This window comes from Pecten maximus, chromosome 10 (assembly GCF_902652985.1).
Source record: "Pecten maximus chromosome 10, xPecMax1.1, whole genome shotgun sequence".
Classification (NCBI taxonomy): domain Eukaryota; kingdom Metazoa; phylum Mollusca; class Bivalvia; order Pectinida; family Pectinidae; genus Pecten; species Pecten maximus.
The window spans coordinates 22,327,879-22,343,604 of NC_047024.1; the positions used below are offsets into that span (position 1 = coordinate 22,327,879).

General features: G+C 39.7%; 1 protein-coding gene across 1 annotated transcript; it reads right to left on the reverse strand.

Moving 5' to 3' along the window:
• Positions 1–2,184: 2,184 nt before the first annotated feature.
• LOC117336232 (CD151 antigen-like) lies at positions 2,185–15,388 on the reverse strand. The gene is made up of 8 exons (XM_033896700.1): positions 15,273–15,388; positions 15,078–15,143; positions 14,473–14,664; positions 13,628–13,702; positions 13,172–13,276; positions 12,145–12,294; positions 6,270–6,353; positions 2,185–3,180 (listed from the first exon to the last, which is right to left on the reverse strand). Exons 2-8 carry the CDS (start codon positions 15,126–15,128, stop codon positions 3,118–3,120), a joined length of 720 nt encoding a protein of 239 aa, XP_033752591.1. The 5' UTR covers positions 15,129–15,143; positions 15,273–15,388; the 3' UTR covers positions 2,185–3,117.
• Positions 15,389–15,726: the final 338 nt, after the last annotated feature.

The following is a 15,726-nucleotide window of genomic DNA, read 5'->3' on the forward strand; positions in this document are numbered from 1 at the left end:
CAGCACCTGACAGGATACAGGTTACTTATCTATACCCGTTCTTCTTACCGCAGCGTCTACATCACTAAGGTTTGACGTATTAATGGCTGATAATGCCTTGTTTGCAGATTTAACGCTCAAATTTATCAATATTCAATGCACCTGCGCATCTTGTTTTCGGTTCCGCATTAGCTTATATATCATTTTGGCAACAGGTTTTTAAAAAAAGTGTCAAAAAGGTGTATCTATCTGTAAAACATACTGAACAAAACAAATAAACTAACTCCCGCTTAAGCCAAAGTTACCTGGGTCAAGAAGATAGAGTTATTTGTAAATGTGGATACTTCGAATCGCAACATTGATTAAGGCGTAATTAGTGGTAAAAATAAAGATTTTGAAATAAAACTTGCGTCTGCAAAGCAAAAGTTCATGGTATTGTATATCGTAAAGTGGGAAATGAAAATTGTCATGGTCTTTATTTTTTTGATTTTAACATTTCTTGTTATAGGTTACTTGCTTTTAAACCCTTCAGTAACTAGAGCTATTCTTCTCTAGGTAAATAAATATGATATGGTCGAGCATCAATAGATAACACTGATTTTGTTAGTTAATATGTAAATCATTCATTAAGAGAAATATCTTACGAATCCCGGACTATAAACAATACTATTTTGTTTTATACTAGTCTTGATGAAAAATTCAATTGATAAAACTTTATTATTGCGGTAAGAATAAATACCGAAATCATATTCGAAATTATGTATACCGCAAATTAAGAATTTTGTGTAATCCTTATTGTTGTGGCTCTGCCATTTCTTGCCATTTCTTGCAATAAGTTAATTCATTTTTACTTTGATGAGGTAATTTGGTGTAAAAGGTACTTGCACATGTATATATGCTAGTATACTGAATCACGTGAGACAAAATTACGGCGTGTAATTACCTTCGCTGTAACAGATAGATTATAACAAATATTTCATAAGTTGCATTATGACAGCATATATTGAGGATGGACATTAACTCGTTTTCTTATCAATGTATAATTCTACATGTAAAAGAACTATAGCATGAGTGTACAATATAAAAACAAATAAGTATATAAACTCCATTGATAAGCATGAAATTTCGTAGAGATAAGTCTATCCCGATTTGTTAAATAAACTTAGGCTTCAAAGATACATGATGTATATGCAAAATCACATGCCAAATTAACCTTTACAATCGTGAGTCTGTCTTTTTGGAAAGCATATAGATTACATCAGTTCTCGTCTTTTTTGGCATTGCCATACTATTTCCGCCCTGTTTGGCTGATTCCAAAGCATATTTGACGTGATATTTACATACTAAAGAACCAGGCTTTCCTCTCCTCCCAGCAACAGTGTGTATCTACAGGCATGTAAAGTCATTGACCCCCAAACTTCGGGTCCCCTGTAGGTAACTACTGCACAGCAAACGTGCACAAGACAGGTATGTCTGTATTTACTTATCCACATACATATACCTGTATCAATGATCTACCAGCCTTTTTGCTAAAATGTGCTTTTAAGTACAAAAGAAATGCATATCTTAATTTTTGTGGGGTTTGTTTTAGTAATCATTAGGGTGTATTATTAGATAAGAACACTATATTTAGTTTTGTGCATCTTTGTTGTACAACAACGTTCCTTTTAGCCTCAGCAACTTATAAGATTTCCGTCAAATCAAGCATTATAGGTCGAGCAAATACAAAGCGTTATTAAATTAATTACACGTCAGAAATAATAATTTCCGACTAAACTAAAAAAAAAAAGGAAAATGATTGTTTTTATCTATCAAGAATTATTTAAGAAAGGTGTTTTTTCGTAGATTTTAGTTCAGACTGGAACCATCGACGATCGTTTTGTCGGTATTTGATGTTATGGAATCGTTGTAAACCCGTTATCAAGATTTTAACCAAACGTAATGATACCCTATCCTAGCAACTGTTGGCTTTATCGTCAGTATTACATTTATACTAATGAGTTGTGACTTTAAAAGCATAGAAAAACACATTAACAGGAATATTTACAAAATCAACGTATCTACGCATAGGTCATTGAAAAAAAAAGACGATAATACTACATATTTCAAAAGATAGTGTCTTTTGGTTCATCGACGAAATTCGACAATTAAATCAAATCCATTTAATGCCTTGTTCTCAAAATGCGAACCAGGGCAATGGCAACGAACCTGTCAAACATATTTACGAGCATGAAATACGTCGAGCTTCATATCGAACAAGGAAATAAGTATATAAAATACTTTTATGAATCAACAAACATTTTATTAATATTCAACAATCTAAAATAACTCAAACATTGTATTTTTACACACTGCACAATTCAATCATTGGCAATAATATCAGAGTATACCAACATTGTCTATATACAGCAGAAAAGTCTCGCAATACTATGATCTGCAGGAAATTATGCAAATACAATATTGTGATCCTTTTTATTTTCTGTCTAATTTGAATAAGAAAAAATATTATTTCAACAGTAAATGACAGTGAATCAATGTATTGACATAATTTCTAGTAAGCTGAATCCGTGATTGAACAACATATCTACAACAAAGGAGACGTGCACTGATGATATTAGCATTCATTTACACAACTGATGTTTTGTCTATAATTCACATCTCAAATTCGCAAAGAAATCAAACTGCATCCATCCACAAGAAGTGTCCTACTCATGGATGAGAGAAAACTGTCACGAACAATTTAAACGTTATCAAATGACATACTGATTATACAATTTAAAAAACGATACTTAAATCTGCCAATTCTTTACAAATAAACAATACCAAAGCTGTTCACTTCTGAATTACATGTCTTTGTCATGCATTCACGAATATTAACAATTGTTCTGAACAATTTACCAGCCAAGATTGAAATGCATTGATCAAGTCTGTACAATTAGAACATGCATAAAATGTAATAACATACCTACATGTATATACACTGTTACCATATCTTTATCAAGTCTGTACATATACAGAGAAAATATGTATTTTAACAAAGCTTAAAATCATATTTAGGTTGGAAAAAGTTGAATCAATTAAAATTGATATACATAGATCAAAATATTGACCCAGATCCAACAGCGTGTGTATAGAGCTCTACACATGGATATTCTCTCCGGCTTGCTTACAGAGACACAGTGAAAATACCATTGCAATCAACTGAAAAGAAAATCAGTAGAAATGGATGTAATATTAACTAAATGGGGTATAAAATAGCTGATCCGTGAAAATATTACATATTATTTTTACCACAGGAAAAGTAATTATTATTACTTATTTTGTTACTTTTGTCAATGTTATTGTTTTACTCAAAATGCGTTGAAGTGCCCCGATTTATCATTCAGACCGAACGTTTACCACCAGCCAGCTATCGAATCGTATCAAGCTACCCGCATATCGCCTAATGTTATCAGTAGTTCCTATAAATACAGCTGTGTGTCCAGTTATGCAGGCTGTTGGAATATTCGGAGTCAGATTAGACACGGTGTCAGAATTCTCAGAGGTCAAATTAGACAGCGTTTAAACATACTTAGGGGTCAAAATTCTCAGTATGCCAGAATACTAAGGGTTCATGTTATATAGGATGTCCGAATATTCAGGGGTCAGATTAGACACAGTGTCAGAATTCTCAGAGGTCAGCTTAGACAGCGTTTAGAAATACATAGAGGGGTCAAATTACTCAGTATATCAAAATACTAAGAGTTCACATTATATAGGATATCTGAATACTCTGGGGTCAGATTAGACATGTGTCAGAATTCTCAGAGGTCAAATTAGACAGTGTTTAGAAATACATAGAGGGGTCAAATTACTCAGTATATCAAAATACTAAGGGTTCACATTATATAGGATATCTGAATACTCTGGGGTCAGATTAGACATGTGTCAGAATTCTAAGAGGTCAAATTAGACAGCGTTTAGAAATACTTTTTAGGAGTCAAATTACTCAGTATGTCAGAATATTAAGGGTTCTGAATACATAGGATGTCGCAATATACAGGGGTCGCTACATACGCTGTTATCAGGCATTCACTTGTTGGCATAGAATTGCTTCAGTAATAGCGCCTATTCAAAGGAGCGTTTGCAAATGTAGATGAAACTGCAGTGTTAGTACACTGTACCAACCTACAACGTACGGTTGGAACCCATAGTATACAGTTTATGGCTTTATCCATGAAGGTGTCCCTTAGAATGAACGTCATATTACAGTCAATGGCGAACTACCTAATGACGTCATGGAAGGGTTTTCCGCACTTGCTACACATTTTACTATTATGTTCTGTTGGGCAAGTTGTTATTTTACAAACATGTAATATTTCTCTCTCGTTCGTATTTTCTAATTTTGATCAATTGTACGGCTCACTATATGACATATTGACATTTTTATCACGATTAAAATCACGATCACTGTTCATTCTGGCCTTTTGTTGTGAATTTTCTATTATGTCTATCGCTGTTTTCACTATGTATTCCATTCACGTCGTACTGGGCAGTTTCTATCTTTAACATATTGGGATATGTGCATTTCAAACTTTACTTTTGAAGAATAACGATAACATCTGGCAAGAATCCGCTCTGTTATTTCTACTTTTACCATTTTGTAAGATTTGCAAAAATCAAAGAATGGAATTATCTTTTGTGGTATATTCTTACGGACTACTAAAAAGACAATGTAGAATAATTAGTTTCCTCTTTTTAAATTCACTTTTGATTCTGTAATACCTCGAATCGTTTCACACATATCCGACCTGTAATTAAGATTCCCTCACAATGAAGAGTCGTCTATTTTAGTTTGCCTTTCGCTGTCAGGTTGTTCCACATTTCTGACCCAATTAACAAGGCTGGTAGCATTACTTTATCATACCTGTTTACAGATGTTAGTGACTTAGTATGTGGATAGTCTGATCCCATACAGTAACAGCATGTAATATATGTTTCCCTTTTGTACATGCCTTTTCAACGGCATTTGAACACTTCGGGTCATATGATACGTAACTTCCCAGATGAACCTCCGGGATTCCCGTTTTGATGTCATCCCCGTTCAATGTCCGTTGAACGTTAGTGACATAATTTTTGAACGAATTAATAGAGCACTTCGACAAATTAACGACGAAAAATTCCAAGTTTTAGCATATTCTTCTGTGACGTTCAGTATACACTGAAGCGCTGGTGGACTAATACAAACGAGTGCGATATCGTCCGCCACGGTTAGCAACATAATATATTTAATTGAAAGGATTCTCACGCCAGCTACCGGTGTTTTGATAGGTTGAGCAGGATCTTTGTAGTATGCATGAAAAGGTTTATATTACCCCGACTTCCATCATCATTTAACATCACATCGACGAGACGACATCATTGGCAGTTCCATGTGAATCAGCATTCTGTATTGTGATATAGACATTACTATTTTGCTGTAGACTTCGTTTATACATTCGTGAAGGTAAAATGATGCCGTCGTGTAGTCTGGAACCCTTCTTTTTTCCTAAAGAAACTCTTTTTGTCTTCATCCACCGAATGATAGAATTACGAAAAACTTTTTCCGTCAATTTGTAGAAGTAACGAAAGGGGAACAATTGGATGGTTTATACAATGTAGCTTAATATTTAGTAATAGTAAACGGGATATTACAGATATCTTCCTATTTCAAATGATTAAGCTGAGCCACTTCTTCCATATTTTCCTACCAGTAGGACAAAAAAATCTTTCGACACTTAAAAAAAACGGATACCCTATTGAACTATTGGAAAAAAAGGTGATATGGTAATATAGGCGACATTTTGTTTACCCTAGAAACTTGTCTAGATTGTTTAATTGCCTTTGGATGGGGAGGAGGTATTGGGCGGTATGGGGTCGACATGGAATATCTAGACAAGCCCCTGAGCTTGGAAACACAACGCCATGTCACATAACCGTCATGGTAGCTGTCGGATTTGTAAATGATGCAATCGCGCGTCAAGGATAGGTCGTAGCATTTCGATAGTGGACTGTTGCCATACCACGTGATTGGGCAAAAGTTCATTCTGAATCATGAATCCGGACATTTCAATTTACTTAGTGTATTTTGCTTTTTTAAGAGAAAAGCAGCATTTACTTTTTCCTTTGAAATTTACATGTATTAATATATCTTTTACATTTTCACATGTATTGAATTTCCAATCTTAACACTACATAATGCATTTGAACTAAAATAGCTAGGTTATAATGCCATCTCTAAGCCGTAACAACTCGGACTGTACACGACCTACCTGTATAAACACTACAGAGATTGCCACGGCCGCTATCACCTTTACATTGGCTTCCAGCCAGGACACAAACATTGTCTTACATCCCTGGAAGGATACAGAGAGCATCGTCTATATAAGCAATTAATATTTATTATATAATCAATTTTAGAATATATATACATAAATGGGTGCCTCCTACAGGAAGGCAAAGCTTCCAGTGATGAACCTCCCTGAAAAAAATCAACTGATCAAAAATCATTATTTGTGGCAGCTTGCAGTCCAAACTTCTGTACACCTCACGTGATTTATCCATAACTACATCAGCTAGTTTAGGGGGAAGGGGGTATGGGGTAGGGGCTATGTACAAGACCAAAATACGAGGGCTGATTGATTTGTTGTGAGCCTCATATTGAAGGATTTGGATTTTGCCGGACATATTGTATTATTTTTCAACATTATCCCCTCTTCAGTATCTATACACTTTTTCCAGTGGTGTTTAAGGGCCTCAATGCCACTTTCATAGAACTCCTTTTCTTGGCTGTTCAGAAAGTCATCCATTGCATGTATGACGTCATCATCGAAGTGAAAAGTGAGTGCCTGAAATAGCTGTTTACAGTTTTTGAAATAGATGAAAGTCTGATGGAGCGAGATCTGGTGAATAAGGCGGATGTTCAATCAATTTAAAGCCACAATCGTGAATGGCAGCCATGGCAATGGCAGACTTGTGAATAGGAGCATTGTCCTGATGAAATAACACACCTTTAGTGAGCTTTCCACGGCGCTTAAGTTTAATATTTTCCCGTAACTGCCTCAGAAGTGAAGCATAGTATGTGCCATTGATTGAGCAGAATACCACCTGCATCCCAAAAACCCGAGGCCATATCCTTCCCAGCTGATGGAGCAGTCTTTGCCTTCTTTAGCGGAGGAGAGTCAGGGTGCTTCCATTGTTTCGATTGTTGTTTGGCCTCTTGGGTAAAATGGTGGACCCATGTTTCATCTATGGTGATAAATCTCTGAAGAAAGTTTGCAGGATCTTCCCCAAAAAGGTTAAGATTAGCACGCGATATGTGCGAATGATGTGCTTCTGATCAACTATCAGAGGCCTTGGTACCTATCGGGCCGAAGCTTTCTCATTGTAAGATCCTGGGTCAGAATGGAATGTACTCTTTCCTTTGAAATGCCAACTCTACTGGCTATATATCATTCTGTGACTCGTCTGTCAGTCATAACAATATCATGAGCTTTATTGACCATTTCTGGGGTTGCAACATTGACAGGCCTTCCAGGACGGGGCCTACCTCAAGGCTCTATCGACCGCGCTTTAAATTCCGCCACCCACCTTTTCACTGTAGCATATGAATGGGCATCTTTCCCTAATGTTGCTACTATATCATTATGGATATCCTTAGGTGTTAAACCTTTTTTATGCAAAGATTGGATCACTGCTCTTTCACCTATTTTGTCCATTTTGCAAAATCCGCTTGTCTTGTTTACTTTAGAGTGATACCTCGTCGATATAAACTAACCAAATGAGACCAGTCCTTGGGTACACGGCCCTATATACATGTAGTCAGTAAGTAGTAGGACTTAAAATGAACATCTTTGAGCATCTCCTTCAATACGAGGCCCACAACATATCAATCATCCTCTCGTACATAAATCGTGTAAAGCAGATAGTATAACCTTCCATTGCTTTATACAGATATTACAATAAGTACTTGTTACAAAATGGCTTTAAAATATTGTATATATTAACTGAGAGAAACATTGACACTGTATATGCATTGACTTAGGTACATAACATCCGTGTAGTAGAAATCTAAGTATTAGTAATGAGAAATGTAATGACTCTGATGGTCAGTACATAGTACAGGCACACGTGAAATGTTGACATTAGGTTAAGGGGGAATGTTTGGTAATTAATAGTATAACCATGCCTTGGTCAGCTAGTTTAATCACAACATCAATACTTCGGACAGGGTCCCAAATAAGGCTGGGGTATTGGAACCCAGGGAACATTTGAGAGTAATAGGGGAGGACTATAAGCGAGAATGAGAGGGGTAGAGAGAGCGAGCGGCCCTGGGAGAGAATGGGTACGGACACCTCTGTACTGAGAGAGGGCGGCCCTTGGAGAGAATGGGTACGGACACCTCTGTACTGAGAGAGAGCGGCCCTGGGAGAGAATGGTTACGGACAACTCTGTACTGAGAGAGAGCGGCCCTGGGAGAGAATAGGTACGGACACCTCTGTACTGAGAGCGAGCGGCCCTGGGAGAGAATGGGTACGGACACCTCTGTACTGAGAAAGCGGCCCTGGGAGAGAATGGTTACGGACAACTCTGTACTGAGAGAGAGCGGCCCTGGGAGAGAATAGGTACGGACACCTCTGTACTGAGAGCGAGCGGCCCTGGGAGAGAATGGGTACGGACAACTCTGTACTGAGAGAGAGTGGTCCTGGGAGAGAATGGGTACGGACAACTCTGTACTGAGAGAGAGTGGTCCTGGGAGAGAATGGGTACGGACACCTCTGTACTGAGAAAGCGGCCCTGGGAGAGAATGGTTACGGACAACTCTGTACTGAGAAAGAGCGGCCCTGGGAGAGAATAGGTACGGACACCTCTGTACTGAGAGCAAGCGGCCCTGGGAGAGAATGGGTACGGACACCTCTGTACTGAGAAAGCGGCCCTGGGAGAGAATGGTTACGGACAACTCTGTACTGAGAGAGAGCGGCCCTGGGAGAGAATAGGTACGGACAACTCTGTACTGAGAGAGAGTGGTCCTGGGAGAGAATGGGTACGGACACCTCTGTACTGAGAAAGCGGCCCTGGGAGAGAATAGGTACGGACAACTCTGTACTGAGAGAGAGCGGCCCTGGGAGAGAATAGGTACGGACACCTCTGTACTGAGAGCGAGCGGCCCTGGGAGAGAATGGGTACGGACAACTCTGTACTGAGAGAGAGTGGTCCTGGGAGAGAATGGGTACGGACAACTCTGTACTGAGAGAGAGTGGTCCTGGGAGAGAATGGGTACGGACACCTCTGTACTGAGAGAGAGTGGTCCTGGGAGAGAATGGGTACGGACACCTCTGTACTGAGAGAGAGTGGTCCTGGGAGAGAATGGGTACGGACACCTCTGTACTGAGAGAGAGGGCGGCCCTGGGAGAGAATGGGTACGGACACATCTGTACTGAGAGAGAGCGGCCCTGGAAGAGAATGGGAACGGACACCTCTGTACTGAGAGAGAGAGCGCGGCCCTGGGAGAGAATGGGTACGGACACCTCTGTACTGAGAGAGAGCGGCCCTGGGAGAGAATAGGTACGGACACCTCTGTACTGAGAGCGAGTGGCCCTGGGAGAGAATGGGTACGGACACATCTGTACTGAGAGAGAGCGGCCCTGGAAGAGAATGGGAACGGACACCTCTGTACTGAGAGAGAGAGCGCGGCCCTGGGAGAGAATGGGTACGGACACCTCTGTACTGAGAGAGAGCGGCCCTGGGAGAGAATAGGTACGGACACCTCTGTACTGAGAGCGAGTGGCCCTGGGAGAGAATGGGTACGGACACATCTGTACTGAGAGAGAGCGGCCTTGGAAGAGAATGGGAACGGACACCTCTGTACTGAGAGAGAGAGCGCGGCCCTGGGAGAGAATGGGTACGGACACCTCTGTACTGAGAGAGAGCGGCCCTGGGAGAGAATAGGTACGGACACCTCTGTACTGAGAGCGAGCGGTCCTGGGAGAGAATGAGTACGGACAACTCTGTACTGAGAGAGAGTGGTCCTGGGAGAGAATGGGTACGGACACCTCTGTACTGAGAGAGAGCGGCCCTGGGAGAGAATGGGTACGGACACCTCTGTACTGAGAGAGAGAGCGGCCCTGGGAGAGAATGGGTACGGACACCTCTGTACTGAGAGAGAGCGGCCCTGGGAGAGAATGGGTACGGACACCTCTGTACTGAGAGAGAGAGAGCGGCCCTGGGAGAGAATGGGTACGGACACCTCTGTACTGAGAGAGAGCGGCCCTGGGAGAGAATAGGTACGGACACCTCTGTACTGAGAGCGAGCGGTCCTGGGAGAGAATGAGTACGGACAACTCTGTACTGAGAGAGAGTGGTCCTGGGAGAGAATGGGTACGGACACCTCTGTACTGAGAGCGAGCGGTCCTGGGAGAGAATGGGCACGGACACCTCTGTATTGAGAGAGAGCGGCCCTGGGAGAGAATGGGTACGGACACCTCTGTACTGAGAGAGAGCGGCCCTGGGAGAGAATAGGTACGGACACCTCTGTACTGAGAGCGAGCGGCCCTGGGAGAGAATGGGTACGGACACCTCTGTACTGAGAGAGAGTGGTCCTGGGAGAGAATGGGCACGGACACCACTGTATTGAGAGAGAGTGGTCCTGGGAGAGAATGGGTACGGACACCTCTGTACTGAGAGAGAGTGGTCCTGGGAGAGAATGGGCACGGACACCTCTGTATTGAGAGAGAGTGGTCCTGGGAGAGAATGAGTACGGACAACTCTGTACTGAGAGAGAGTGGTCCTGGGAGAGAATGGGTACGGACAACTCTGTACTGAGAGCGAGCGGTCCTGGGAGAGAATGGGCACGGACACCTCTGTATTGAGAGAGAGCGGCCCTGGGAGAGAATGGGTACGGACACCTCTGTACTGAGAGAGAGTGGTCCTTGGAGAGAATGGGTACGGACACCTCTGTACTGAGAAAGCGCCCCTGGGAGAGAATGGTTACGGACACCGCTGTACTGAGAGAGAGCGGTCCTGGGAGAGAATGGGCACGGACACCTCTGTATTGAGAGAGAGCGGCCCTGGGAGAGAATGGGTACGGGCACATCTGTACTGAGAGAGAGCGGCCCTGGAAGAGAATGGGTACGGACACTCTGTACTGAGAGAGAGAGAGAGAGAGAGAGAGAGAGAGAGAGAGAGAGAGAGAGAGAGAGAGAGAGAGAGAGAGAGAGAGAGAAAGCGGCCCTGGGAGAGAATGGGTACTGACACCTCTGTACTGAGAGCGAGCGGCCCTGGGAGGGAATGGGTACGGACACATCTGTACTGAGAGAGAGCGGCCCTGGGAGAGAATGGTTACGGACACCTCTGTACTGAGAGCGAGCGGCCCTGGGAGAGAAAGGGTACGGACACCTCTGTACTGAGAGAGAGCGGCCCTGGAAGAGAATGGGTACGGATACCTCTGTACTGAGAGAGCGGCCCTGGGAGAGAATGATACGAACACCTCTGTACTGAGAGAGAGAGAGTGGCACTGGGAAAGAATGGGTACGGACACCCCTGTACTGGGAGAGAGCGGCCCCAGGAGAGAATGGGTACGGACACCTCTGTACTGAGAGAGAGCGGCCCTGGGAGAGAATAGGCACGGACACCTCTGTACTGAGAGCGAGCGGCCCTGGGAGAGAATTGGTACGGACACCTCTGTACTGAGAGAGAGCGGCCCTGGGAGAGAATGGGTACGGACACCTCTGTACTGAGAGAGAGCGGCCCTGGGAGAGAATGGGTACGGACACCTCTGTACTGAGAGAGAGCGGCCCTGGGAGAGAATGGTTACGGACAACTCTGTACACAGAGAGAGCGGCCCTGGGAGAGAATAGGTACGGACACCTCTGTACTGAGAGAGAATATTGAACCACAATATAATCATGAACTGAACGATTATGAACTTTAAATAAAACTTTGGAACATTTAAGAGCTTTTGTTTTGTAACATACTCCTGATATACGACAAAATAAGGTCATGTTACCACTTTTTTGACGTCATGGACTCGTTGTGTGACAAACCAGGCTTTCCTCTTCTGAGAATTTTACCAAGTGAATTGAGTGATCTTTCACTCACTCACTTATTTAATAACTTAATTGTCCTCAGAAATATTAAAATATTGCTTACCTTCATGTGGATCTTAGTTGAAGGCACATTCTGGTTACACATGGCATCATTCTTGTTTTTGCAGCAGGATACAGGAACAGCCACTATGGTATTGTTGAAGGTTTCAGAATGTCCCCAGTCAAAAGGGCTGTTGTATCCACAGCAATTAAACTAAAAGATGTACAAAAAACAGGTAAAAATTCAAATATCATATCTAACTGATTAATTAAACCATTTTCATGTTACAATTTTGTATTTTATTTTTGATATACGGAGTTATTTACTTACAGTTCTTTTGAAATCCAATGTTGAAAATTATGAAATTATTAATATTATGAAATTATTATAGCATTAATACGCTAATTCGCCTCCTCATTTAGATTCTTTACATTTCCTTCGACATATTTTAGTTTACCCGGTCGCCTCCTAGATGTTAACACTTTAGGCCCTTAGATTCACTAAGGTACTATCCTAGAAGAATAAAACAGCTGTATGATTCAGCTTAATTAATTTTAGATCCACTATGTCTATACCATTCATCAGGATCATTTACTTCGATAGAAAATCGCGACTATATTACCATGATATCCATTACAATAATTATCTGAAACTGAAGCATTCAGCATAATGCGTAAATATACGAAATGTCTATCAAACATCCGATATGTTAACCCATTATATGGGCTTTTGACCTCTGACCCTACAAGCAATTAAAATGAGCTTTTAACATCAATACGGCAACATTTTACTCTCTGTCTATTTAATATCTTCCCTTGGCTCTAGGCAATATAGATGATTGGAGAAGATTGGAACGATTTGAACGTTGACAATTTGACTTTGAAAAGTATCTGACCAAAATTGTTACAAACTGCATATATCTTAAGCGAATGATAATTATCAAACAAAAAGTAATCATTTAAAAAAAAAGATCAATACAATTTTAATAGGAAAATTTTGTAATGTTCCATCCGACATACCAACAAGATAACCCTGTGCCATGTGGAAGACTTCATGCTATCTAAAAATATAATTCTGAGAGAAAAAATACCTCATTTTGTATGGTATCTATTGCTTTCGTAACAAGGTTTTCTCCGGCAAGGCTGTACGTCTTCAGAATAGCATCTCCGACATACTTGTCTGGATAGCTCTCCACCTGTATGGAATCATATTATATTGTTTTGCTTAAAATGAAATTAAAAATGAATTAATTGTATACTAGCTTGCCTGATAAGTATTTTCAAATTTATCAATATATATTTACAAATGGATATCTTTTTCTTGTCAGAAATTCCCAGCCCACGGTATATGCATTATATGTATGATACATATAGATTTTACAGATATATCATGGCCTTGTGAGCATGACGGCTAAAAATTTTCAGAACGTCAAGAGACGGGAGACAACTCGTTTTCGAGTCTTCTAGTCAAAGATATGAGTCATTATATAAAACACAAGTCAAGGGTTATATTTAATTTCTGAGTATTTAGTTAAGACTCTACTTACATTATCAAAGAACATGAAACCCAACACAGCGGCCGCAGCTTGTAGCAGAGTTATCAGCAGCAGGCAGGTAAAATACTGAAACCCAAGATATTAAATCATGCAACTAGTGTTAGGCATACAGAGTTAACTGTTCTATGATGCATTAAACAAAGAATATATGAACATGTATTCATAACAATTTACTTTATATAACTACACATAACAATTTAACTATACCGCAAGGTACCTGAAGACTTCATCTTTAGCTGAGTACTACCGATAGTTCAGTACCAGGTATGGGTAATTAAAATGTAATGATAATCATTCAAACATTGCAATGTATTAATATTTTTTCATGAAGTTGAATGTAATGTGTAATTGAATGTAAAGTGGTATTGAGTGTAAAACTATGTATGTAATAGAAATTTAATTAATTACATTTTTTTTTTAAATGAAAAAAAATTACAGCTTTTAGAGACAAAATAACAACGGACACGCCTGTTTTTTTCATGCAACTCATGTAGGAATTACCTCCCTTTGGTATTTTACATACTATATTGGTTTACAGTAGGCTTGATGTATTTTATTAGTTCTTTATTCAGAGTTTTAAACACTCGATTCCTTTTCTTATGCTAGCCACACAAGTGCTGGAAATATTTATTCATTTTTTTCTACATGTTCAGTGGTGTTGAATGTCAAAATAGTGAGATAATTTGTCCAATTTGACGAAACGCACAAGTAAAATCAAAATAGTTGGTAGAACTTGGTACAACAGAAGTAAACACCATAAAACTTAAAAGACAGACGAGCAATATTGTTTAGTTCTTGGCCTTAGTGAAGCACATTATTGGAGACAAATTACTTACGGTTCCAAGAAGACATTTGTTCTCGGTTAGGGTACCCCAGCAACCAACCAGCGATATTAAGGCGACAAATCCCCCGACAGCAATCAATATGTAGGAGGCTTTGGACAAAAGGCTGGCTTCCAAAAGAACAATGTACTTTGACCCCTCCAACATCACCCAAAAGCCTAATCCCAAAACTGCGAGCCCTGCCAACTGATTCATAATATCAACATATTTATTATCTAGAAAATCTACTGCAGTTTATTGGAGAACATTTTTTCTTTATCTTATTGTTAAGTGACCCGATACCGTGCTTTAATTTTATAACGTTAGCTGAATGGTAGACTAATCATGCAACGAATGCCGTAAAAATGATGGAATCACTTCAATACATTTTATCAGAATTACAATTCAATTGACTAATTTTGAAAAGCTGAAACATAATTGAAATAATGTTTGAATATAGAAATTTCTTGTTATACTACAAATGTGATAACATTCAGATTTATTTTTTATCCTAACTTGAAAGACATTTTCAAGATCGGACATAGAGTCCAACTCCCATGGACCTTATAGATTATGCATTATACATTGATCTTATAATAATAAAGCAATAAATTACTCACCAAACATATCACGTTCAAGACAAGAAGTGATGTTTTCATACAACTCGCCATCGTGTCTTCTGTCTTCTGTAAGATTAAGTTGAAAAGTCGAATCACAAGAAATTATATTTACAGTAACAAACCTCTCATTATAAACATGTTTAATGATTAAATTCTCTTTCAGTTTAAAAATAATATTAATAAGTCTATACTTACGCTTCTAATAATTTCAGAAATATTAACGGTAATCAATATTATCTATGATTTACAGCGTAAAAGAGATCTCTATCTTTTAAGTTCTGCACTCTAAAACAAATAGCAGACGACGGCTTCCGGTAGGGGAGATAACTGCTTATCATTTTCATTAATACTTTTATTGGTTCTCTCCCTTTGTTTCTCATTCGACTATATAATGCAATACATTGAATGGGTGCTAATTAGTTGTATACTTTGAGGTAAGAGGTCAGGTCGGAAACCATTTCGAGTTAATGATGGGGGAGGGAGGGGTTAAAAAAAATGTGGGGAGTAACAATTTTTAATTATTTATGGAATCTTTCTTCATAATGTTGACGCATTCTTCATAATGGCATGCATTCCGAAATTATAAAAAATAAAACTGATTGAAAAAAGATAGCCCTCAGTAGAAAAAGTGGATTATGCCTAAAACTGC

Excerpts from the sequence above, each read along its gene's own strand:
- LOC117336232 (XM_033896700.1), bottom strand. The coding sequence starts at position 15,128 with ATGGCGAGTTGTATGAAAACATCACTTCTTGTCTTGAACGTGATATGT. Across the intron at positions 13,277-13,627 it reads GTTTCATGTTCTTTGATAAT|GTGGAGAGCTATCCAGACAA; the intron begins GTAAGTAGAGTC and ends GATTCCATACAG. Across the intron at positions 12,295-13,171 it reads TAGATACCATACAAAATGAG|TTTAATTGCTGTGGATACAA; the intron begins GTATTTTTTCTC and ends TACATCTTTTAG.